The sequence below is a fragment of the Callorhinus ursinus genome, unplaced genomic scaffold, assembly GCF_003265705.2.
Source record: "Callorhinus ursinus isolate GAN/ISIS: 27379988/994484 unplaced genomic scaffold, GSC_fseal_2.0 scaffold61, whole genome shotgun sequence".
Taxonomy (NCBI): domain Eukaryota; kingdom Metazoa; phylum Chordata; class Mammalia; order Carnivora; family Otariidae; genus Callorhinus; species Callorhinus ursinus.
The window spans coordinates 8,329,269-8,356,517 of NW_027397123.1; the positions used below are offsets into that span (position 1 = coordinate 8,329,269).

Here is a 27,249-nt window from a genome sequence, read left to right on the forward strand (position 1 = left end):
GGCGCTGGAAGCTCTGGACCCACGGGAGTCCCTCCCACCCCCACCCCCCCAGTGGGAGGGTCCCTCATGTCTGGCCCCAAATCCAAAGACCCTCTCCCTCGTGTGTGTTCCAGGACACTGAGGTCGGTGTGCCTTGCACACTCCTGCCTCATTACCCAGCTCCTGCATCTCGTGCCATGAGAAAGAGCTGAGGAGTTCATGAGCCCAGCCCAACGCGAGGGAGACCCGGGCACTCAGCCTACACAAATGAAACGCGCCAACTGTCCACTTTGCAAGGGCATTTACCCCAAAGTCCTCAAGAAAATCCCCCTTGTGATTTAAAATTAATTGCCCTGAGCGTGATTTAGAGCCCAAAGTTTTCATGTAAAGCAAGAGCCATGGGTACAAGAATCCTGTTCCCACTGGTTGACCACTAGATATCTTTTTTTTTTTTTTAAATCTAATTGTAAATCCTTGGTAGCGTTAGAAAACAGGAAAGATAGTTCAATTGGAGCCAACAGGGATGATTTCTGCACATCCTGGGAATGGGATCTGAATCTTCACATAGGCTCCTCTGGGGAGGTGTCCATTCTGGGATGGGAGGACTCCCAGTTCAGCTCTTTAGACAGTGGTGAGTACAGAATGGCAAGGAAGTGGGATACCATACCTTGCAATACCCTACCCAGATTCTCTACCCACTTGCCAAGGTCTTAGCAAGTCTCGAGTTTCCATGGGAGCTCTGCCTGGGTCCTGCATAGCAGCAAAAGTCCTAAAATAATTGAAATGTGGGTGACTTGCCAACGTCCAAGTTACTCACTCATATTCATTTTATTCTCTTGAGAGTGCATATGTGTACCATTTGGTGGAAGACAAAACTGAGACTATCAACTGAGGCCATATTCGGTTGAAAACAAAAAGCCAAGGATCTGGGGGTTCTGACTTAGAGATAACACATACTGTCCCAAGTTGGAGGGGGGGAGCTTGCTAGCCAATAGCGACTTTGAGTGGCCAAGAGAACTCTGAGGGTGGAAGAGTAGATAAGGCCCCAGACATGGAGGAGGATGTGTGCTGTCCCCATGACCCATGCACGCATGACCGATTCTGACATGCGCCCCTATCTCTTGGTACTACCTTCCTCTCCCTCTACCTGTTGGGTGGGAGTTGGAGGCTCCCAAGAGGGACTACTGTCCTAGGAGGGACACACTGGATTATCAAATTGGTACCTGGAATGTGCTTGAAGAAAACTTAATCATGAAAAATACCATCCTCTCAAGCTCCGCTGTGAACACAAGAGGTTGAAAATTGAAAAGGAAAAAAAGTCAGATAATCAGTTTTTCTTGCACTACCATGAACTCAAAATTCCAGTTGTATTGACTCCCTCTTTAAAAAAAGTACATAAATGACAAGTTCCTCAATTCTCTTCTTAGGATTTAAGAAAAATGTCTTCACGAGGAGGCGAGTACTCACATGCCGCATGCCCTCAAACAGTAAATGGTCTTGGCAAAACTGAAATCCCACACGTTCATGCACTTGTGGGAATACCAGCTGGTTTCCCACATCCAGCGCCCTGCTGAAGTGAGCATTCACGGGAACTCTAAGGCTGACGGGGTCCCACAGGGTCACCTGAAAAGTCAGGGCTAGAAAGGATCATGAAAGCCAGAGTTTGAGACCCAGGAGGTTACTGAGGGGACTTGCAGTCACCCTTCTTTTCACCAATGAGGAAATGGTGTCCAAATAAAAGGATGAGTTGTTGAAGCTCCTTGGAGCCCGATTGCTGGTAGACGCCTGGTCTCCTGACCCCCAGAGCAGCCCTCCTATCTGGCCTCCAGTAAGCTTGTGTCTAAGCGGAGACTTCTCAATATTTAAAACCCACAGTTCACTTCCCACAGGGAATCATGGAATGAGTATCTGTCCTCAACCTTGGTGGCCTTTTGCAAAGCACCAAGGGTGGAAAAACTTTGGGGCCAAGGGGGTCCCACTTGTGGCAGACGTCATTGATGCCCAACGGCTTCTCTTCCAGTTCCTTGGCATGTCAACAGACTCTTGTTTCTCTCTGCACATAAGAAGACTGCTCAGTCATTGAGAGGGCTGCAGTGACCGTTAACTAAATACCCCAGCTGGGATAAATACCCTAGCTCCTTCAGCCCTCTGTGGGGCTTTTTTTAAGATTTTATTTATTTATTTGACAGAGAGAGATAGCGAGAGCAGGAACACAAGCAGGGGGAGTGGGAGAGAGAGAGAAGCAGGCTTCCCGCCGAGCAGGGAGCCCGATGCAGGGCTCGATCCCAGGACTCTGGATTATGACCTGAGCCAAAGGCAGATGCTTAACTACTGAGCCACCCAGGCGCCCTCTCTGGGGGCAATTCTGAGATGAGCTCCACAGAGAATCCTAGAGGATCGCCGGAAGGACTGCACCCAGTGCCCGAGCAGTTAACACAACCTGAACGGTTTCCTCCCCTCCCTTGTGGCTCCCTCACCTATGGCTCCTGGGAGCTCCTCCCACATACACTACCTCCACCCACATTCCTATCTTAGGGCCAACTAGGTCACCAATGGGATCTTGGAAGACCGAGAAGATGAATGGACTCTCTCCTTGACAAGAGCCCAACATACTCCAAACCCCTACTCCAAACCCTGCCCACAAAACATCTGCCTCCAGCCCTGTCCCAGGTGTGGAGAACACCTCGGAGTAGCCTGTTCTCGGGGCCTGCCCCGGCATTCCCCCCAGGACCCACAGAACACCCGAGTCCAAGTCAGAGAAAAGCGACTTGTCCATCATATAAAAAGAGCAATAATTTAGGAAATTAATTGCAAATTTACTTTCCCTGCTTGGTTGCCTTTCTCCTTTTATGTGGATAATTGAGAGCATATTATATTAATTTGACAACAAGAGAAGTTCAAAAAGAAAACTTAACCTTGTGAGCAGCGGGTTACGATTTGGATGGGTGTGTCTGGACAATTCCACAACAAGCGCAAGAGATCAACTCGTCAGAAAGCCAGCCAGTGGCTGGGTGCACAAATGGGTGTTTTTGCTAATGAAACAGCTTTGCAGAGCTCCCCAACTTTAACCTTGAAAATGCACACTGTTTGCTCAAGAGGCAGAATCCACTCCTGCAGAGACAAGGCTGCCCGTGTGCGGCTGCATACTTCGGAATGTAATTCAATCATCGTGACGTCTCTGGGAAAGAGTGACTCTACGTGAGCAATAATCATCTCCCAAAGTTTATCCCCCCACACACCAGAATATCTGAATTTCATCAAAGCAAACATATTTCCCAACATGTGTAGATGAAGCAGGAGATCTGAGGACTCTGTCCTATCATAAGCCGCAGAGCACCTTTCCCTTCCTGGGGTACCCCACCCTAAGCCCGTTACCTCCTTCAAACTCCAGTATCACCTCCCCGGGGGGGGGGGTCTCCTGTCCACCTCAGATCAGTGGGCCAGCCCTGCTTGGAAAGGGTCAAGGGCAGATCCGGGAGGTGATGCTTGTGGGTGCCCCCAGCGGAGTCCAAGCAGGTGGGGTCTGTTATAATCCCACGTGGGGATGTGAGGTGGTAGACAAGAGAGCAGTGAAGAGCCCACACAGCGCTCTGATACGCAGTCCGCTGGTGTCTGAGGCCTGACTCCCCCCAGCTCGATCACAGCACACAGGACGTTCCCAAGAACACTCGCTCACTGGGTGGGAAGGGAGTTCTGCCCCCAGGCAGGAAGGAGGAGGAGGTGGTTGGGAAGCAGGGGTGCCATGAAATGAGAGGTGGGAGAGGAGGCTGGGATTCGGTTCATAAAAGCAGGAGGAGGAGAATCCACAAAGGTCCCCTCTAAGCTTGAGAAGTCGCCACTGGGGAGCAACTCAGGAAAGACTCCCTGCCTTAGAGGCGGAGATGGGTAGAGACCCCGTTAAGGAATGGGCCCGGGGAGGAAGAGAAGACAGCAGACGCAGGGATGAGCCACCCAAGGAGCCCTCCCACTGTCAGCATGACGATTCTGTCCCCCTTCAGTGGTACTCCCTCTATACCCAAGGCCCGCAGCCACTCTCTGGTTCCCTGAGCCTCCGCTGGCTGGGCAGCCCGGGGCTACAGGGTCAGCGAGGCTTCCCGGAGTGTGCAGAGTGACTGGAAACGGTGAACAATGCCCGGGGCAATGTGCTCAACCCTGAGCGGAGGCATGGAGGCCCAGCAGCCTTCCACGGAGGCCCCTTTCATCCCACCCGTGTCCCCAGGCCTGAAGCACTGGTCCAGCGAGGCTCCGGGGGTGCCCCCTGCCTATACAGAATGGATGGTGGTGAGCCCCATCCTGGGAGCTGCACCTGTGGCTTCTGAAACCAGGAGGGAAGATAGCACCTCCCCGCAGAGACGCGGCATGCCTGCCGAGGTGACACAGGCCTCCTGGAGCCCTCAGGAGGTGAGAACCCAGGGAAAAGACTCGGGGGGCATTAGAAATAAAGACAACGCCCTCCTGGAGTCCTTTCTGTCTGGCTCGGGGTGGCCACATGGGCCTGGTGTAGGTCACTTGGCTTTCCCTTGGCCGGGCATTTTGGGATCCACCCTGTTTTCCACCAGAAGCCACAGTGCGCATTCTCCGTTCCCCGGGAACAGAATCATGAGGCAGTGGTGGGCACAGGGAGCTGACAACCTTCTTCGAGATGTATGATTTTCCTGTGGGCTTTCGTCATGTACCCCAAGACTCAGAATCTCTCCCTTCTCTCCTCTTCTCCCAAATGAGAGACTGCACTATCGCCCCTCTGGGGGTGGAGATGACTCGAACAGTTTGCAGGAGCCCTACTGGAAGGAACGTCCCAAGCGGTCAAGGTGCTACGATTTTCTCATGGCAAAGGCCAGGGTTGTTCAGGGGGACATTCCTGGGCTTCCATCCCCTCCCACAGGGGACCCTTGATTTATTTGGGAGTGTAGGGATTCTGTCAAATGATGACCTTTTCCTCCACAGGACCCATTAAACGGGGAGCTGGGACGTACACGGAATTCCAAAGTTTCCAAAACGGACCCTAGCAGGAAGGCTTAGAAACACTGCTGAAGGGGCAGGGGCATGAAGTCCAGCTAACGGACACAAAAAAAAAAAAAAAAAAAAAAAAAAATGAAGCAACAAAAATGGGGAAGCAAACTCCCTCCTTCCTGTACCCCACCCTTCCCACCGTGACCTGGGGTGAGGGGCACGGGCCGGGCCAAAGCCTGTGACAGCAAACACAGGCACAAGCACAAAATCTCCGCGGACAAAAATATCCCAACTCCCCAACGATTCCGAGTACCTTCCCATTGAAAACTACCCTTCATGGGATGTAAAGAAAATGTCGAGGTTTGCTGCAGGGAGCCCGGGCACGGATGGTCTCTTCCACACCCGGGATGGGGGATGGCAGCCTGCACGCTCTGTGCCTCAGTTCTCCCTACGCACGGGGCCTGGGAGCGGTCGTGGGGCCTCGGTGCCCGGAGTCACTGGTACAGAGACTTGCACACGTGTCGCCTGGCTCTGGCCCACCCACCACGGCACCTGCCCCAGACCAGGAGGTGCCTAGACATTTGCATGTTTAGGAGTTGTTACTTGTGGGCCCTGCCTCAAGGTGCGTGGAAAAATGCAACAAACTGTCCAGCAAATAGCCCGGGGGTGGGGGACGGGGTAGGCAGCCCACTAGTATTCCCTGAATGTCCTGCTGAGGCTTCCAACAGGGAGGGCAGCTCTTGGTGGGGGGGGGGAATGAGGGGGTGTTGTGGAAGGAATTAACATAATGACTCAAAAGTGCACTAATGTTTCACAGCTTTTGTTTTATTAGCAATACCAAGATAAGTTATTGAAGCATTTTTAGTATTGTTTTACATTCCATTCATAAATGACCTAACTTGTAACTCAGCATACAGCACACTTAAAGATATAGTTTGACACGTATTCAGAAAGCTACAATTATTAGAACTTACATGCCTTCATTACCAGGAACACCTTAATATAATCTTCTCATTACTTCAACAATACTCTAGTCCAAAGCACACGTTAACCCAGCACAAGTCTCCACATTTTTGCTTCCATCACCACATTTGAAGTTGTGGGTGTCAAGGTGCTGTTCACTGGAATGTTACTGTCCTCTGTTCCTGGTTCTTAGGACGACCTGACACAATATTAAACTAGCAATAGTACTGCTTAAATACTATGGAGAAAGATAATGACTGCACTTTTCTGTATTCTTCTAAAGTGTTACAAAATACAGGACAATCGGACACAGGCAGTAATGCCAACAAGACCCGCGGGGCCGCGGGGCCCGCCTCCAGAAGCTTGGCGAGCTGGTGTAGCAGAACCCGCCCCCCAGTCAGATTTTTCACAGGTGAAGGGGCCTCCAATCCACCAGCATTTGTCACTCAGGATTCACGACTTTGAGGGAATTTTCTCTCTCGTTCAAGTTACTAAGCCTTCGCGATCCATGACTAATAGAGGAACATACGGGGCAATATTTTTAGCCTCCCTGATTCTCTCCTAGATATACTGTAGGTTGGTGTGCCATGTGTATACACATACATATGCCAATAGTAATTGTGTATTCAACACACATACGTGTATACATTCTTCTCTTGACTTTACACCATTAACAAGCTGCAGATAGCCACCGAGGAGCACGAACAGACAAGGGCCAGTCCAGCTGGACCGACTAGAACAGGGGGTGTCACTTACCTGCAAGAAAACGTGCAGATTCATTAAACAATCCAGAAACCATGGAGGCGAGAGGCATTTGAAAGCAAGGACAGGGCCACACTCCCTAATTGTTTAATGGAGTAATGACAATAAAGCAATATTTATAAAATTTGGTCCTTCCGTCTCTGGCTAAAGCAAGAATAGTCTATGTGATTAGAGCAGGTTGGCAATTAGGCGTAGAGGTGCTGTTGATCAGCGCTAAGTAATAGGAGATAATTACTACTTATTTGAAACCTGGGCTTTGCACACAACATCTGAATATAAAAAAGAAAGAACCTGATTCCTTCAGTAGCTAAGATGTGGCCCTATAGCTACACGGCTGTCAGTGCCAACCATCACTCTGAGTCAGTAGCCGGAGAAGGCGGAAGCCAAAGCTGAGGCTTGGGATCCCTGCACTCGGCGCGAGACAGCAAGGGGGTCACACTGTGGCTACTCCACACGGCGGGGGCCGGCTGGCCGGGCTCGGAGACTCTGCGCGTCCCCCGGGGACACAGGCGTCTGGGCTGACAACACTCTTCTCTCTCATCCTTCCCTTCCTCCCTCCCGGTCTTAAGTCGTTACTGGGGAGAAAAAAATGTGTGTCCGTGTGTCTGTGTGCGTATTTTTTTTTTTTTTTTTTTTTGAACCAAAGAGCTCAGCTGCTGTCTTCTCTCACCCTAGGCTTGGTCCTGGGCAAGAGGTATCGAGCAGTCCAAAAAGAATATGCGCATAGAAACCAAAGTGAAAGCTACCAGACTCTTCTCCGGCTTCGGAGGCACTGTTGATTCAGACAGTAGCTTTTGGAGCCAAAAATATGCAGCAAAAGGAAAGGAACATAAACAAGGCTAAATGTCACCAGTGTTTGCCGACTTACAGACACCATCCATTTGTTTGTTCTGAAATGACGAGTGGACCATTTGGCAAATACAATGGTATTCACACAACAGTTCTGTCATCCTGCAGTGCAAACGACATCACGTCAGTGGCATTCCCATTTAATTTAAAAAGAGGGACGGGGAGGAGGAGGAGAATGCCCAAAGAGTTTAGAGAGGCTGCCATCCAAAGAGGCTGCCTTTTCATCGACACAGTGCACACAGTAAGGCTTTGGACCAGAGAAGAGGCGAGCCGGTCCATGGGTGCTGGTTTCTGCAGGAGATCCCAGGGGACAGCACCTACCCTTTGTCCCACCAGAGTCAAAGGGACAAGGGCTGCAACGAGCTGCGAGGCAGCCAGCAGGCACGGGGCGGGCAGGATGGGGTGCTGATCTGCATTAACTTAAAGGATCTGCCCTTGGACCTCAGCACAAGCCAAACAGTCCTCCCTACTGGGGTCTAACATTGGACCTTAGACACACACTGCTACTGGGAGTGGGCTGGACTCTGGAAGTCAAAGAACAATCTGCAAATGATAAAGTCAGGCAAAGAAAACGAGTACAAAGTTGTACTTCATCGACAGTCTCTGCAAGCCAATCCCTTCAAGAACCAGCTCATAAAGAAGACAAGAAGGAGGAATGATCGCTCATCTGGATTTAAATAAAGCATGGCAGCTCCAGAGACAACAAGGCCCTACCGTGGAGATCCCCTGGGTCTTCTAGGCTAACCGCCCTCCTTGGCGTTGACTGAACATGGGCTCCCGTACATGTGGTGGGTTTAGATTGTGTGGTTCCCTTCCTGTGCCATTTTCCTAACTTAACCCCCTTTCTTCATTAGAACCTGCTGGCTGGTAGGCCACATCTTCAACCTTAGAATCATCCACCAGACCAAAAATGTGCCAAATGCCCTGGGCTGTGCACCTGTATGTAGCCTATGCTTGGGTGTCCTCAAACACACACACACACACACACACACACACACACACACACACACACGGGAAGTTCTCACACTGTTTCCACACATTCCGGCCAAGGCCCCCTTGGACTTCCCTAACTGACCACAGAGCAGGAGGGACTTACTTCCTCCCCTCCGAAGCACTTGCCTTCTACCAGGAAGGCACAGAATTGGGTAGACCCTGAAATGGCAGGGCCACTGTGACAGATGTCGGTTAGGCATCCGACTCTTGATTTCTTTCAGGTCAGGTCGTGATCTCAGGGTCATGGGATCGAGCCCCGCGTTGGGGTCCATGCTCAGCATGGAGTCTGCTTGAATTTCTCTCTCCCTCTCCCTCTGCCCCTTGCCTCTGTGCTCGCTCTCTCTCTCTCTCTCTCTCTCTCTCTCAAATAAATAAATAAATCTTTAAAAAATAGTCATTTGGACATTGGCACCATTCTCTTGTGCCAACACCATGTGGACGTTCATTCCCACTATAAAACACCAACTCAACTGAGAACCATTTATCCAAGCTCCTTTACATCCATCGTCTGGTTTCATCCTTCCACTTCTGCCCACCAGTGTGGGAACTGAGGCTGCCACAGCGGGCTATGCCTGGAGTCTGAATGACACCTCTGAGCCAAGACAGAGCTCCTGCTTTGTCCTCCTCTGCCTAGGCTGGCCGTGACCGGGGAGACTCTGGAAGTGCCGTGAGCTGCTGAGGGGTCTTCTCCTGCAAGTCTTTAGTGCAACAGGCAGAGAGGTGGCCTTCCAGGAGCAGGTACACCGGGCCATCTGGGTCTACAAGCCCTCTCTCCTGGGAAAGTCTCTTTTGTGTCTCTGGCTTTGCATCACGGGGCAATAGGTGGAGCCCCGGATCTGCAGTCCTGGGCCTTCCCTGCATCATCTCCCCAGCCAGTGGGGCACACAGGGTCCCACGTGTCCCCTCTAGGGACAACACAGCAGCACATCCTTCTTTACAGGAGAGCCAGGGGTGACCCGGCAGACGTGGGCCAAGTCCAGCTCATTGCCTGCTTTAGTAAATAAAGTTTTACTGGAACACAGCCACGCCTATTTGTTTCATTATCATTTATGGCCCCTCCGGCACTGCAGGGCAGGGTCGAATGGCCGTGACCAAGACCACACTGCCTGCAATCCTAACTTATTTCCCCTCTGACCCTTGAAGAAAATAGTTGCCAACCCCTACTTTAGACTGTGTAGCCGGTAAATGGTGCATATTTTCAGACTGTCCAGGCTGGAAATCAGTGAGGTTTTTGGAGGACAGAAGTCACATTTTAAGAGCATTCAACTTGGATGTCCTGGTTCATTTTATCACACATCTCAGAATAGATGATGTGAAGAGGTTTCAGTGGACTCCGTGTTTTTTTGTTTGTTTTGTTTTGTTTTGTTTTAGGGAGGGGTCCTAATTCTTTCATTGCTATGGAAGCCCAAGGAACCCTTAGTGTCAGGCATAATTTGGGTTAGGGAAGCCAGTTTCCCAGTAACCTACGAATAATAAACTGGGACTACTGGGACCTTTGTTGCTAATGGCCCTGCCTTGCCACTAGCTTCCCCTGGGGCCCGGCGGGTGTCTCGGTCCTGGAGCTACTGTACAAGGGCTCGTGCCCATGATAGACATGCTAGTGGAGTCTCCTCGCTCAGCCTGGCTTCCCTGCATGCTGGTCACTCCAGAGCTTCGAAGGGCAAAGGGAGTCATGCTCTTCTCACTGCCTTTCTCTTTAATGCTTCCCATCAACCCTACCGCTGGGCTCACCAAAAGATACAGAACAAACTCTGCTTGCAAGACTCAACACACAATGACCCCCAGCCATCTGTCTCAGGTTTGAAAGGCAAAGAGTAAGGGTGATCTGGTTGGTTTCCAAAACCACAAACTGGGGTGAAACATGCTCTGTAACCTTGCCATGCAGCCAGCCCTCTAGGTGCTGTACAGATGGACCTTTGTGCTGTCTGGGGCACACAGAAGCCCATGCCTCCCATGCTCTCCGACCCCAAGCTGCTGGTTGACCCACCAGTTCATCAAAGTTTTTCAGACTGGACAAGGGGATTGCCTGCCTTGTCATATTAGTGGCTGTGAGCACTGCTCTGGGCTGCCCTTACTCCCTAATTAAATACTCGTGTGGCTTCTGTCCCATTATAGGACCAAGGTCAAATCCATTCCAACAAACCCGAGGGCACATCCAAGTTCTTTAATGGCACTCAATGACCTTGTATGTCATGTTCTTCAGCAGAATAAAGAAATGTGGGCTATGCCTGGAGTCTGAAAGACACCTCAAGAAATGGAAGCTTTAATTGGAGTGGGATTTTGCCTAATGAAATCAGGCCCATAGCGGGATCTGACCTACTCTAGAAGCAACAGTGTATGTCCTCCAGCTTAATCCAAGATGGCTCCTCTTTGGGATCTTCTGTGATACATCTCTGACAGGTGAATGCTCTACTGTCTACGGAAGGACCTTTTGAAAGTTCACGCACGGGCTCTGAACATTGGCATGTGCAACAGGGCTCTCCTGCCCAACAGATTGGGTTGGCCCCTCTCTTCAAATCTCTTTTCCGAACCAGAATTAGAAACGCACTGGCTAGGAATGGGCAGTGCTCACTGGCCAAGGAACCTGGGCCCGGGACGCCAAGCAATGTAAGACCAGACTTTTAACAGTTCGGCAGCAGGCATGCAGAATTAGGGAAGCAGAGCCTACAACAGGAGTATCACCCACAGGTTTTAGGGTTAGATGCTACCTCCTTCAACTAATCAGCATGTGTCAGAGCAGCGGCTGAGCTCTGGTGGGGGGAGTCTGCGTGATCCGAACAAGATTTTTACTGATGCTTCTTCAAACACTTTTACATCCCACGAGAATAGAAACAGATGGACATTAGCTCCTCCTACAAGCCTGTTTCTAGGGGCATCAAAGTTGGGATTTGGGTTTACTAACTAGACAAAATCAGACCCCAAACTCTCTTGAGATGAGGAAATACCAGAATAATTCTTTGGTTTGGCCAAGCCCAGCTTCTGGAGGAAACCAGGTATCAAGCTGGTGGTTCTGTTTGGAAATCCACACCCACTTTGCGTGGAGCAGAGAAGAAGGAAACAAAATCAAGAATATTTGATTCCTTGTGCCAATATCATTTCCACTCTTGCAAAGTCAAGCCAAGGGCAGTTTGAAGTGTTCAGCTATCATTTGTGCTTCTGGCAATGTTAGAAAGACAGTGAGCTGGACTGTGAGAAAAAACGTCCCCAAATGCCCATTCGGTACCCAGGGGGGCTTCAGTTTTCCCTCCAGATATCGTCTCCTAGGAAGGATGCCTATGCCTGGCCCGCCTGCATCCCAGGACACGCAGCAGCCAGTAAGAAAATAAGAAGAGGATTTAGATTATGGCAGGACGGGTGCGGGAGTGGGGAGTGAGCACTGCACAGGGCCAGGCTCATCCTGGAGGCAAGAGGATGGTGCCTCTGCCCCACCCCAAACAGGCTCCAGAGCCAGGGAAAGGCCTTCCCTGCCTGCTTCCAAGCTCTAGCAAGAGGATAAAGGAGCAATGAGGCCCAAATGAAAGGCAGAACTTGTGCTCGCTAAAAGTAGGCAGTTTACAGCCAGAGGTTTTTTTTTTTTTTTTTTCTTTCATGTCTTCCCATGAGTGCAAAGAAGAGCTGGAGGGCATGGACCCTGACCTGAAGGGGCAACCACGATGCCTGGTTTTGACCTGACTGGTCTGAGGGTCCTTATTCCCCTTTCCAGCGAGGGGCCACAACACATACTCCAGGATCTGTGGCCCCATGGCTGAAAGGTTAACTAAGCAAAGTTTTTTGCACATACCCTGGAGCTGTCAAGGGAGAGCAGTGAGTTGCTATTTTGGGAGGGGGCGAGAAGTGCCTAACAGTGCCCTGGTCCTGCCATTCAGAGTACCAGGCTCATTAGACAGCAGGCTCCCTGATGCTGCCTTCCCCTCCACCCTCACCTGTGCAAAAGGACACCAGTGGGCAAGCTCCTCCAAGGCAGGCAAGCCTTCCTCCAGCATTGATAGGAAGATGGGAAAATTAATAGGGGTAATATGAGCTCATTTCAATAAGAATGAGCTTAGGAACATGCCAGGTTTTGATCTTTTCTGATGCACAGATTCCTGGCAGGAACTGTGGTCCTACATAGGTATTTGAAAGAACTGAAAATAGACTTTTAAAAGATTTCTAAATAATAATAAAAGAAGGAAAGTCACAAACTTAAAACAACAATGAAATTTTTAAAAAAGATTTAAACATTGCTCCCCCAGAAGAAAAAAGGGGGGGGAATTGGACTGACATAAAACCCTTTTCTCCTTCTTTTAAACACTGTTTTTAACTGCTTCGAAAGTAACGAATTGTATGTGGATAAAAATAGATCTGGGGGTGCTGGTTAATGGGGCCTTATGAATCATTCAGCATAAGGAACTGTCAATATTTTTTTGAGCTGCCAGAAATCCATTTAGTGATTTTTGACAATTCAAAAAAAAAATATTTCTGACTGCTTGATCCAGTTCTTAGCGAATTAGGGGAGGAGAGGGGAAAAGAAATATATCAGTTTAAATTATGAACCAAGCCCAGCTTCCTGAGTTCTGCTCTGTGCTCAAAGTAACGTCAGAATTAAGAGCTTAAGAATTACCCCCTTCCATTTTCCTTCCCTCCCTCCCTCTCTCCCTTCCTTTCTTCAACAAGTGCATTTCAACAGGTGCATTAAAGTCACAGACATCCATTCATAGATTAAACGTGGAAAGGTCCCACGATCATTTATCTCTGGCGAGGATATCCGGGGACTGGGAATAATACACTGGGCTTCTAGTTGGAGAAAGGTGATCGGATATGAATATCTGGGTGCCAAGAGAATGTCTTTGATCCTCCCTGCCCACCCCAACGTTCATTTGATCCAATTCTAGGCTTCAAATTTACGATTACGTTTTAAGATCTGGAATTACTTTGGGGGTAACCACGTTCTTGAGGGAGGTAAGTAAGGAAGTGCCAATTTGCTAACAAGATCAGGCAGGCATAAGTCCAAGACACACAGGATCACAACACTGCTAACCAGGGGTTTCACAATGTACATTTCTTATCAGAACAACGGACAGACAGGTGAAGATACAGAGGGACAGAAGGCGATCGTAGGAGGCCAAAGTCACAGTAACTGCCATGTGGAATGTCTAAAGATGAGTCAGTCACAAACACCCTGAAACAATCTCCTTGGTTGGAGAAAGGATCACTTTATTCTATAGCGTGTTTAGTGTGATAGGATTTTTAGTACCCTCTAAGTCAATACAAAGAAAAGTTTAAGGAAGCGGGTTTGGCTTTAGCAAAGCAGGAAGCAACTGTCTTTAGCCGTCTGACGCAGAAGTTGAAAACACTGAAGGGTTTGCAAGTTACCACGTCTTTCTGTTTTCGTTTTTGTTTTCAAAAATATTCTCCCCCTCAAGTTAGAGATTAAAAACAGAAGCGGTTTGCACGGTCAGGCCCCGCCCCCCTCCGCGCCTTCGGTACGGGCCTTTCGGGTCACTGGGGTGCGAACCCGAATACAAAAGCGTGAGTGCTAGAACTTCCAAAGGAAATCAACTCTCGTGATTGTCTACACTGCATATTACAGCATCACTGGGGTGTTTTCATGGTTCGTTCGAAATGTGCTAACGGAGGAGTCTACCTCATTTTTTTTTAAAAATGCACAATTCAGCACTGATGTTTTGGGAAATGAACTAAAGGAAGAGGGTTCTAAAACTTACCACACAAGTCTGGCCTCTTGATACATCCAGAATTTGCTGTGCTACTCGCAAGTCCGTTAAAGGCTGCTAAGCCATCAGAACTGTAGGCCCTGAGGACCGACAGCATGTTCATCGGCTTCTCCAGGCCCGGGGGGGCCCGCTCCGGCTTGGGCAGGCCCGCCGAGGGGTCCTGGGCTGGAAGCAGGCCCGGGCCGTGCCACTGCTTCTCGGGCGCCGGGGGCACCGGCGAGACTAGTCCCTGGACGGGCTGAGGGGCGCCCACGGGCACAAGGCTGTCGCTGCTGTCGCCACCACCGCCGTCCTTGCCAAGGGCGGACGGGGCCTTGCTCATCATCTCTGGCTCCGTCTCCAGATCCTCTTCGTCATTGTTCTCTCCCTTGGAGGAGTCCATGTCCTCCGAGGAGGCAATGTCGGAGAGGTCATCGGTAGGGTTCTTGCCGGCGGTCTCGGGGATCAGGATCGGGGCGTCCTCTTCCGCGTGGGCCTTCCCGTCGGGCTCCTGGGTGGGGCCGGAGCTGGAGGCCCCGGAGCCCACCATGCCCGGGTAGACGCCAAACTGCTTGTAGAAGTCGGACGGGAAGTTACAAAACGTGGGGTCCACCAGGCCGGGCCACGTGCCGCTCTTCTGCTCCCCCAGAGTCTCCTTGACCGGCCCCGGGGCTGTCTTCTCTGAAGCAGCCTCCAGAGGCCCGATCATGTGGGAAAGCGCCATCTCTTTGTTTGATTGTGCCGAGGGCAGGAGGGCCACCTTACCCGCCTCCCGGGCCTGGTCTTTGCAATTGACCGTCACCCCGATGGCGCTGTCTTTGCGTTTCGCTTTGCCCAGGTGGTTGGCCTGCAGGTGAAGAGCCATCAGCTCCATGGATGAGGTCGTGAAAGCACAAAACAAGCAGCCGTGCCACGCGATGCTGTCTTGCACGGTCACCGACGAGCCCGGCAGCGAGGCGGCGTCCGGCCGCACCGACAAGTCCAGGGGCTCGTACTGCGATTTCTCTGACTTCCTCGGGACCGCCTTGCCGCTGGCTTTGTCCTCACCACCGTCCGGCCCGTGCACCTTCATGGAGGGAGGGTCAGACAGGGCTTTGTCCTTCAGGTCCTTCTCCTTCTTCAAGGAGCTTAGGACAAAGCTGTCCATGAACGCTTGCAAGGACCCTTGGAAATTCACACCATTGCTCACAATACTCTGGTAAGCTCTTCCGATGTCCGAGAAGTGGGCGCTTTTGGAAGGAAGGTCGGCGCCTTTCAGGGTGTCTGAAGGGGCCTCGGAAGTCATGCCAGCGGCTGGCCCCGATGGATCTGCAGACGAGAGCACTCCTGCTGTCCACTGCTGGGAGGCAGGGCCGCCTCTGAAGTCGATTCCGGGGAGGCTCTTAAAGGCCCCCCTCAGGATGTCTGGCCTGATAAACAGAGCAGCTTTGTTGGACAGCTCGTCCCTGTGGTCTTGGTTTGGGGGCTGTCCAGACAGTGGCCCAGCTCCGTTCTGCCGCTCCCGGTGGTGCCGCTCTAAGTGGTATTTTAAGGAGGCTGACTGGGTGCCGGCATAATCACAGTGGGGACATTTGTAGGGTTTCTCACCTGCAAGATTTCGGCATAAGGAGAGAGAGAGAAAAAAAAAGTGTTTATCTCATTTTGGTGTGCTGAACAAGGCTAGAAGGATCAACATTTGTTCTTGGAAACAAAGCAGCTCAAACTAATAATTAGTTAGAGAACAACTGTTTTTTAATAGAAGAATAATTCGTACTCTTTAGCTTTTTTAATGATTTTGTACCATTTGGGACTATTCAGGAATGACATACTATCTACACACAATTAGCTATCTTTTTCTTTATCTAACATGTGAAAACGGCTGTAGATTTAAAAGCTATGATTATGAAAATTAAGCATAATAATTTCAACCACAGTGATCATTAAAAGTAGAAGTTTAAAAAGACAAAGTATGTAACAAATGGGTGGTTGCAATATTTTGTGTATACAATAGCTCTAAAATTTGTTTAAATTATACACATGGAAACCATTTTTAAACCTAAAAATTTTATGGCACTGTTACGCAAGACTGAAATGAATGATTTAAGTCTTGCTCTGCAGTAAATCATGGATATAATTAGCAAATGGCATACTGCACAAGTAATTTATCATTATTTGGAGGGCACCATTCCAGACGAGCTCAGATATCTGCAGACCTACTGCATTGTTTCTAAATAAAGAACTATAAATACCGATTCTATAAAATATTAATACCATTACAGAGCATTATGATTGCAGCATATAAAGACATATAGTTAAGATAAAAAGCAGTCAATAAAACTTAAAAGAAAATGAGTAATAAAAAGGTACAAAATATATTTAGTTTCTGTATTTGAAATTAACATTATCTACTGGTCTTTGTAGTGCCTTAAATTTGTACTAATGGCAAACCTAATGCTCCGGTAGTAAAATGTGTAATTTACCTATAATAAGCGCTTTCTAGAGAATAAAAATAGCTTTAAAGAGTGTTTTAAAACATATAAGATCATTTTCAAGAATTAAATATTTATTTAAATTCAACACCCAACTTCTATTGTTCTTTCCACCACGGAAAAAATACCATAACATACAGCCTGGACCTGCCCATGTTGTGGCATAGAGGAAGGGGAGGAGAATAAGCCGATGTGGATTTAAATATATTCCAGGAATTTGTTTGCAATCCAGGGTCTTTTCTAGACGTTGGAATCGGAAAGCTCCCTGGAAGAACCAGGGCTGTGGCGGCCCATTGGCTGACGCCCAGTGGCGCCCTGTCGATATCCACAAATACTCCTCCCAGGAAACTGTCCCCCCAGTCCTTCCTCCATTGCTAGTGTAAACCAGACTGATGTAAAAAGAAACAGCAAATCGTTGGTGAGCGGTGCATCCCGAAGACATTTTACTGTGACCCAGGGGAGGCTCCGACTCCCAATCTCCAAGGCGGAGGGCATTTGGGACTAACACACTTGAGAGGAGGGGAGAAGGATTCCCGGGTATTATAAATAAGAAGCCCATCAGCCCAGGTTCTGAGCAGGGGACTCCACATCATCTCCAGATTTTGTCTTGGAACCTTGGAAAAACCATGCCTGCCTCTCCAAAATGGTGGCTCTCTGCTCCTCATTCACTCCTGCAGGCCGCAGAAGGTCTCCCCCAGACACATCAGAGATGGCAAAGGGGCCCAGCTGGGAATGTATTTCTCTAAATGGAAACGTCCCAACTGTATCTGGCTAGACCAAAGACATAGATCGAACAGTAAGACTCTATCCCCGTTGAGCTAAAGGCATAAATGGCCTCGGGCACCATTCTCTCACTTCTTGGACTCAATCCATGTTAGGTTCAGATTCACTCCAGTGATGCTATTTGGGTATCTCATCAGAAGCTAGGGAACCCTCAGTGGGACAAGTGCTGTGCACAGGCAATTCTGGGCTGACCTGCAAGTCTGGTGGCCAGTTGGAGCAGGAATAGGCCCTGGAGCTGAGGGGGTAGTAGCAGGGCTTGTGACGGGAGAGCCTAACCAGGGACTCAGAATCCTGGCTCCCCAGGTTAGCAGGAACCTCGGGGAGGGCCCCGCACTGAGAGCTGGCAGAGGTGAGGCCTGCAGGTATCGGGTGAGACTCAGGTTGCATTTCAGAAATGCACCTGGGAATGATTAAGTACATCTGGCAAAGGGTTTGCAGAGAATGCACGGGCATTCATTAGCAGGAGCTACAGAGGGAGAATGTGGACTTTGGCCTCCAGGCCTCAATGGGGGGGTGAGGAGCAGTCTGACTCAGTGAGGACTGCAGGGATGCACAGCGATGTCTATTTCCAAAGGACGCACATTTGAAATGTGCACCGGAGCTGTGGTTCTCAAACTCGATTGTGCATTAGAATCAACAGACATTACTTCCGGAACCTCATGCACAGTTCGGAGTCTCGAGGTTTAGGGTAAGTGTACCTGGTGATTCTAATGTAGGGTAAAGAGTACACTTTGAAAAGGCCAAGGTGAAACTGCTTGAGAGTTTTAAAAAATGCTGATACCTGGTCCTACCTGCACCTCCCCAAAATTCTGAGTCCACCGGCCTGGGGTGAAGGCTGGGATTTGGATCTCTCAAAGACCCCCGTGTGGGCTTCTATGTAGCTGGGTGGAGAAGCACTGGGGGGAGCCTCCCAGGTGGACACTGTGGGATGGCTTAGCATGGAAGGTCTGCTCTGGACCCTAGGAAGTGTTTGGAGCTGAGGAGCCCTGGACCAGAGCCCCCATGCTATTTTGCACTCCCCGGGGCACAGGATTCCCATCCTGGGAACTTTGCTTCCTCAGCCTACAATGTAGGAAGGTGGTGTACTTAGTACTCCCTAAGACTCATGTCAGCTCTAAAACCCACGTCAAGAGCAAAACCAAGTCTCCTGAATGGGATCAGAGACACACGTGTACATACATGTAGGCACCCACACACCCAGAAATGTGTAGATCCATTCACACATAATGGGTTTTTAAAAAAGATTTTATTTATTTATCTGACAGAAAAATCACAAGCAGGGGGAGGGATACAGGGGGAGGGAGAAGCAGGCTCCCCACCGAGCAGGGAGCCCGACACAGGGCTCCATCCCAGGACCCTGGGATCATGACCTGAGCCGAAGGCAGATGCTTAACCGACTGAGCCACTCACGCGCCCCAACACACAATGTTTTGATTGAATGAATGATTACCTTCTATCCCCCAAGTAGAGAGGGCAATTGAGTGAAGAACCAAAGAGATAAGGCCCCCAGTTCCCATTGCTTTCAAGGGAGACAGATCATACAGTTACTAAAGCAAGTGGAGTTCACACACACCACACTCACACACACACACATCACAATCCATCACGTGCACAGCATTCATATACACACACTCACACACACATATCATACACCGCACACATACCACACACCCATCACACACTCATACACCACACGTGTATACTACACACATACACCACACACACAACACACACACACACACCACACCCATCACACCCTCCTACACCACACATGTATGCTACACACACACACACCCCACAGACATCACACACACACACACACACATAGCACACACCCATCATATGTGCACCCCACATACACATATACATATCACACACACACACAGACACACACACACACACACCACATACATAACTCACACAACACAAGGAGAAAAACTCTTCGTTCAACCCACTGCTCTTTTAAAGTTCAGAATAGGGGCGTCTGGGTGGCTCAGTTGGTTAAACATCTGACTCTTGATTTCAGCTCAGGTCATGATCTCAGGGGTCATGAGATCGAGCCCCGCATCCAATTGTGGCCTCAGTGGGGGGTCTGCTGGAGATTCTCTCTCCCTCCCCCTCTGCCCCTCCCCTCCACGCTGGAGCTCTCCCTCTCTCAAATAAATAAATAAATGTTTAAAAAAAATAATAAAGTTCAGAATAGGCCTTGGCCTCCACCCCCCAGGGAAAACACACCATAGCTGAGAAACAAGAAGAGTTCATCTTAGCATCTGAGTCTCCAAGGGTCCAGGCCCTGCTGGATTAGGGCTATTTAGTGAATTTTCAAGGGTTATTTTGGCTACACGTGATACACACAGGCTCTAGAAAGCCCTCCCCTGGCCTTTCTCTACCTCCCGCTCAGGTCAATGGAAGGCCCCTCTGCATGGTTCCACCTCCTGCCTCGTTCCTAAAGGCTTTGTTTGGGTGAGGCTTCCTATCACCCCAGTTCCCCCGAGAAATGCTCCAGAGCAAAGTTCTAGGGGATAAATCCACCCCCTTGGATTTGTGTTTTAAAAAAACAAAATCGTCGGTTTTATTTTCTTTATAACCCTGAAACAATAACCATGACTGCTGTCTCCTTTTATTTTAAGTCTCCTTGAAGGCCTCCCTCACCTTCCTGGGCTTCATCCCTCAGAGGGTAGAGGGGACGCTTAGTTAGTACCCACATGGGTGCATGCCCGGCCAGGCAAACCCCAGCACGGAGTCACCTGGACAACCCCAGGCAGCCGGAGGATCTCCCCATCACTGGAAACATCCCAGTGGTTACCCAGACATGCCTCCCCCCAAGGGTGTATTTCAGAGTGCTGGGGGCAAACTCCCAACAGCGGCCTAGACTAGGCGGGGAGAAACCCATCAGCCCCGTTAGCAGGCTTTGAGGGGTGGTCAAGCCCTTCTCTTGTGTTTGATGACTGACGGCTGCCGAATTGCCCCGTGCTGGGAGCTGCTTCAGAGTCAGGGTCTCTGTGGCTGGCCCCATGCTTCGACCCCAGCATGCTGGGCGAACTCTACCCGGCGTGCTGGGCGAACCCTACCCGGCGTGCTGGGCGAACCGTACCCGGCGTGCTGGGCGAACTGTACCCGGCGTGCTGGGCGAACCGTACCCGGCGTGCTGGGCGAACCCTGCCCGGCGTGCTGGGCGAACCCTGCCCGGCGTGCTGGGCGAACTCTACCCGGCGTGCTGGGCGAACCGTACCCGGCGTGCTGGGCGAACCGTACCCGGCGTGCTGGGCGAACTCTACCCGGCGTGCTGGGCGAACTCTACCCGGCGTGCTGGGCGAACTCTACCCGGCGTGCTGGGCGAACTCTAACCAAGCCCTAGGCTTCTGCCGAGGAACGGGTCAGGGGGCCACGCGGCATTCCCCACACAGCCCCATGGCACAGGCAGACCCAGACCCTGTCAGCAGCTCTGTCTAGTTGAATGATTGGCCACTTAGGCCATAAATTGGCCCAAGTCTACTGGGAGGATCGCTGAGACTGCCCCAAGCTTTGCAGGGGGGTCATGAGTCCTCCAGCCGCCTCCACGATGTTCGGCATCTGCTGTCTTTTTATCTGCCTGTGGTCGGAGCTGGACACACGGATGCCTTCAGAGCCAGGCAGATCACAGGGCTGTGCAAAACAGCAGTGGAAGGGATAGATGGCTGTCCTAGAGGGCAGCCACCACTGACACCAAGAAGCTGGGGACATGAGGACCTCTGACATCTTCTAAGAAAAGCCCCATATCCAGATTTCTAATCTTTTTTTTTTTTTAAAGATTTTATTTATTTATTTGACAGAGAGAGAGACAGTGAGAGAGGGAACACAAGCAGGGGGAGTGGGAGAGGCAGGCTTCCTGCGGAGCGGGGAGCCCGATGCGGGGCTCGATCCCAGGACCCCGGGACCATGACCTGAGCCGAAGGCAGACACTTGACGGCTGAGCCACCCAGGCGCCCCCCACATCCAGATTTCTACGCGCAATATCCTTGTTTCTCAATACTGGCACCTGCTTTCAAATGTCAAACACCGCAAGTGCCATAGCACCCTATTCTGCAGCCCGGGTTTGCACACGGCAACCTGTTTGAAACCTGGATCTGGGAAAAGGATGCCCAGTACTGAGCTATTCGCCCACTGGGGAAAGCAGGAAGGACACTGTTGGCCTTCTCTGGGGAAACCTCTCACAATATTTTAAAGGAATAAGATATGGGCACAAACAGTACATTTCTAGAAAAGAGATTTTTGCTAGAAAATGCATACAGAAATAAAAAATCATCAGTTCATCATTCCAACAGAGTAATGAATTACTGGAAACATCTTACATTAAAGCAGCTACCCACTGACACATGGCACAAGATGTATATTCAACTTTGGGATAACACTGATAACGTCTCCTGGTCTCTGTACCATACATTTTTAGAAATAGATGACCAAGTGGTTTAATTAGTTCATTGTACCTATTTTTACATGAGCATGTCTTTCATCATTCTGAGCCTCGATGAGTCAAAGGAACCCTCACTGTTCTGGGGAGTTACGTTGGTACTCCTCAGTGGAGCAAATACCCAATAGCGCCTCTCCAAAAATAAGAGGTGGATTCACACTATTCTCTTTGGAAATCCCTTCAGCGAGCTTTTAAGGAGTGCTTCATGCTTCTAACGTGCGTGTGTGTGTGTGTGTGTGTGTGTGTGTGCGCGCGCTAAATCTCCAAAAGTGTTTTAACTTTTAAGTTGGGTAACTGAATATTTTCCCGTATTTGCATCCTCTATTTGATATTTATTTAGTCTTTCTACATGTCTTTACTTAGTTAATACCAGGAGAGATAAATATGGTGGTGCTTTTGCTGCGAAGCTTCAGTACATTAATATAAATTGTACACTAATTCCCCCAAAGCATATATATGTTGTAAACCTGAAGACTTTTCACACAGCTGCTTATTGCTAAACAGTGCCTTGTCCAGAAGGGGACAATCTGTGTCTCTAATTGCTGTCACTGAAGCCGAGATTCATTATGTGACTTTCCCATTAAAATGTGAGCATTAATTTGTATAATGAAATATCACCCACTGCAGTGTTCATTAGCCATGCCCTACTGTATACGGCACATTGTTAGCTACCTAGAAACTGTAGTTAATTTCACTAATGGATATTTCCCTACTTAGTGTTTGGTAGGAAATTTATACTGTAACATTACCTCTTAAACTTTTAAGGAAATTTAAATTCAATCAATTATTTTCAACAAAAGTTTGGGATGTCATTAAGGCAGGAACAGCAAGGTTGGGGGACTGTGGAGGAATAAAATGGGCTTTTAGTTCATCTTAGAAATTAAAAAATGATAGAATTTAATTCAAAACAAAAAGAAAAGAAAAAGAATCGTCTTTGGGGCAAGCAGATCTTCCCCCCCCCATCATTATTCAAGTGGCTGTCTCCCACTAATGACAAGAACACATGCTCTCCTTTTACAGAAAAAAAAGGGGGGTAGGCACCCATTTTAACCAATCTCTTTTTGAATATTTATTCAATGTGCTTTCATAAACGTTTAAAACAGCCTGGTTAACTTACCCAGAAGAGGAAACAGAGAAGCATCAAAGGTAAGGGATGTGGACATCAGGCGTTAGGCACCTGAGTTAGGCCCACTGAACTCTCATTTCCACCCACAGCTAGAGACCAGTTGGTGCTTGGGAAGCTCTTTGAAGATGAAAGGTAGTTTCCAAAACGGCATGTGTCATTTATCATCTCCTGAGGCGGCCTTCCACACCTCCAGGTGCCACAGTGGCCGCTTCCCTGCCTCATCGCCTCCCTAACCTCTCTGTGCTGATGGGGAAACTGAGGCACGCAGGGTCAAGGAGGCCCGGCCATGGGCCATTCTGAGTTAGGGGTAAAGGAGGAGCCAGGGTGTACAGTACTTCCCTTTTACATCGCCGGGAGGCTGCGTCAACACACCTTGTGGGTGCAAGTCACTTCCTTTCCTCCCGCTGGTTATGGTGTGGACACACACTGTCAAAGAAATGTTGCATTAATTCCCTAAAACAAGCCCAAAAATCCACCCAGAAAAGTAAAAAAAAAAAAAAAAAAAAGCAATACAGCGCAACACTTCGAGGAGACAGATCTGGGTTGCCCCCTGCAGTTGATGCTGGGCGATTCGGAGTGGGTCACTTCACACCTCTGGGTGGCCCCCAGTCACCAGGGTGCTGTGAGGGTTAAGGAGGGAATTCAAGTGCAGAGCTCAGCACAGTGCTGGCCACCGTTACTATTATTGTTCTTATTACCCCATCCCTACTGGCTGCATTTTTCTGCTGCCAGCCAGTGGCTACCGTGCTGTGTAGACACAGCCTCGGTCAAGAGGCAAGAGAATCCCCGGCCCCCGCCCCCAGCTGGGCACACATCCATTGGAGGGTACTGCAGGACATATAGGTGGTTCTATCAGGACAGAGAAGCCTTGCCCGGGGATAAGCATGCAAGCGAGAGCCAAGGAGGGCACCCCATCCAGTGACTGCCTCTCTGAGGCACCCACCCGGCAGGGGTGAGCAGAGCTGGGCGTGCCCACCAGCCCACCCTGACCACAGCCGAGAGCCCTTGAAAACCACCTCTGGCTTCCCTGCGCAAATCCATTTTCATAAAGAGGTTCTCAACTCAGGGCCGGACCAGTGCATGCAGCACATCAAAACCAGATTAATAAACCACTCGCATAATTTGAGAGGGGAAAAAAACTAATGAGATTTATTTTTAATTAGTCCCTGAACTTTCATGCCTCCAAGTTTTCATGAGTGAGGTTGCTTATTACATTTCTCTAAAATGGTCATTCCTGAGACAACAGGGAGCCTCCTGGGGAACCCAACGCACAGGTGAGCCGCCGGAGGGGACCCAGCCTGGGGTCCCGCGGCCAACACGTGGGGTGTCACACCTGTCTGGGGCTTGTGTGGGGGACACACCCTCCTTCAGCCTTTCAGAGACTGACTGATCAGCACATGCCTACCTCCTATACACACAATAGACACACTGGACCCTGGAGGGTCTCCCTGAGATGGGGCTGGTGGAGGCGGCAGTGAGGGGAAGAAGGAAGTTCATTTTCAGGGAGCCCATCAGGGAGCGACTGGCCAGCCTCGGTTGGGGGCAGCCTAGGGGACATCCCTGCCTCTTATTGCTGGTTAGGACTAAATGCTTGCTGATGCATCCCCATGATGGTTAATTTTATGTGTCAACTGGGCCATGTGGTACCCAGACATTTGTTCAAACGTTATTCTGGGTGTGTTTGGGAAGGTGTTTCTGAATGAGATGAGCATCTGAATGGGTGGACTGAGTAAAGCAGATTGCCCTCCCCAACGCGTATGTATGTGGGGGGCCTCGACCAGTCCATTGAAGGCCCCAACAGAACAAAAGGCTGAGAAAGGGAGAATTCACTCTCTCGGCCTGTCTTCTAGCTGGGACATCCACCTTCACCTGCCTTTGGACTTGGGCTTGGACTGGGACTCTCACCCACTGGCTCCCTTGGGTCTGCCAGCTTGCCTTGCCGAATGCTGATCCTGGGACGTCTTAGCCTCCGTAACTGACGGAGCCAATGCTTTATAATAAATCTCTTTATATATATGTAATCTATTCTTTGATTATCTATAATATATATTACATATACTTAGAATATATCATATATTATATATATATACCATTTCTCTGGAGAACCCTGGTACCACCTCCTTTCTGAGCCTGTGCTGATGGGCCCTGAATTCAAATCACCTGCGTGTACTCGAGACGACCAATGACACACATCCAGTGACTGGATCTTAATCAGCCTCAGATGCTGTGGAACAGGAAAGCAGTTCAGCCTCCCCTGGGTAGGCAGGAAGCAGTGTCTGCCCTGAAAGAGCCAGAGTGGGGTGGCCTCTGGGATGTGAGGGTCCCTAGGGAGCCCTGGGGTCCTCCGCGTGCCTCCTTCCATCCTGCAAGGATCAGCTGCAGCTCAGGGGGCAGCAGAAACGGTCTAGCTCCCGCAGGCTCTCCCCAGCCTCCAGGTGTTCAAAGCAACCTGACTGGTGCCTCTCCTCCGCACCTCCCTAATAAACAGGTGTTGGGAGGAGGAGGGCAGTAATTGAGTTAATGTGTACTGGAGTTAAAAAAGGAAAGTGGTTTTTATCAGTAGATGTTATATGATCAAGACGGCTCATGAAGATGGAATAGGACAGGAAAACACAGCGAATGTACCACCTCATCTCCCGACCAATTAAAATATATTTATTACACACTGGATTTTTAAATGTGCTCATATGGGTCCATTATAGAAAAACTTCAGAAGATGGTATTTTGGAAAACATGGATTCGGTTTCATAGACCACTGGCCATGTTGCTTCGGAATCCAAGAACACAGAGAGAAAGGGGTGGGGCAGTGCAGGACGCCCCCACAACTGGAGCCCCGGGTCCCCTCGTTTGTTAACAAATAACTTGATTTTGATTTTTAATTACTCGTGTAATCTACACTTCAACATTGTCATAATGGATATTTATTTTGGTGATTTAGAACATGTAACACTTTCTGTTCTATTCAAATGCATGAGTATAAGCATGTTCCAACTTCTTTGTTCTTTGATAAAAAGGAAATTGATCTTTATCTGGTTACCATTCTGCCTTTTAAACACAGCAAATGCTGTTTCTGAGGGGGGCTGGTGGTGTGATGTTTCCATGGCTTCTTTCATTTTCTCCCTTATTCCGGGAAGTTTCCGGAATGCCTCTTGTCCATGGCCCTGTCTTGCTTCTCTCAGTGTCTCCAAAGACTACTGGTCACAAATCTCAGAAGTTTGTGAAACAGAGGAAATGGAAATTTGGGGAAAAGATAACCTTTCTCAAGCTTTAAAACTTCAAAAAGCGGTATCCATTGGCTTCCACCCATGTTCAGCAGGACTCCTGCCAAGTGTGGTCCTAATTTACCCGAAATATTCGGCGGAGTGTCTCCTATTACTGATGGACCAGCTGATGGGAGTTGGGCCCCGCGGGGTCAGCAGAGCTCCTGGTTGGGAAGAACTGCCTTTTCTTTCCTAACCCACACTGCCTGGCAGGACAGACTTCAGCTGTGGTGAGCCACCAGCCACACGGTAAGCTTGGCCCGGGGGCCTGTGTCTACAGCTAATAAGAGGACAGTACCACAGGACATGCCTGGCCAGGTGTTCACACTCCTGCAGACAGCCCAACATTGGGTGCCCCGGTGGATTGCCTCCCACTTCCTGGTATCTGTGACCCCCTCCTTCCCCGACTACCAGCACAACCCAATCTGGGGAAGAAAGTGGACATCAGCATGATCTGAGAAAGCCAGGTATCTGAGCTGCCTCATCCTGAGCCTGATCACTGGGAAGACCTCACTGAGAAGGGGACTTCGGTGCCAAACTCTGAAAATGAAGGAGCAAACCAATGTACCTGTCTGGTAGAGAATTACAAAGGCCCTGAGGCCGGAACTCAGGAGGCCCTCACCAAGCTCGATGGGGAGAGGGTCTTCTATATGAACCCGCAGACCGGCTGCCATACTGTGGCTTCCAATGGGTTCACATGGGCAGGTTGCCTTTCCAAAAGGACCGCAGGTTCCCTGGGGAAGGGTCCACGTTCCTCACCACCCTTGTCCCCTCCGTGCCACCTGGCACAGTCCAGAGACTATAGGAAGTTCACTAACTTATTCTCAAGTTTGTTCTGACATTCAAGATTTCAAATAAATTTATTGTGTCCCTACTACATGTAAGGCACTCTGGTAGGCCCTAGGATTCTAGAAATTATAGCAATTAAAAACATGGACAATATTGCTACCCTCACATTCGACTTGGTGGGAGACAG

The 27,249-nt window shown here is 49.7% G+C and overlaps 1 protein-coding gene across 6 annotated transcripts in view; it reads right to left on the minus strand.

The window, feature by feature from the left end:
* Positions 1-27,249, minus strand: part of ZNF536 (zinc finger protein 536) — a 420,861-nt gene that overhangs the window by 128,595 nt on the left and 265,017 nt on the right. For 5 of the 6 annotated variants that reach the window (XM_073885153.1, XM_073885151.1, XM_073885155.1 and 2 more), the window contains one exon: positions 14,199-15,773. In XM_073885153.1, coding sequence (XP_073741254.1) covers positions 14,199-15,773 — 1,575 coding nt within the window. Of the gene's footprint in view, positions 1-5,747; positions 6,649-14,198; positions 15,774-27,249 lie in introns of those variants that run through there. The other variant, XM_073885156.1, reaches the window with a different exon arrangement.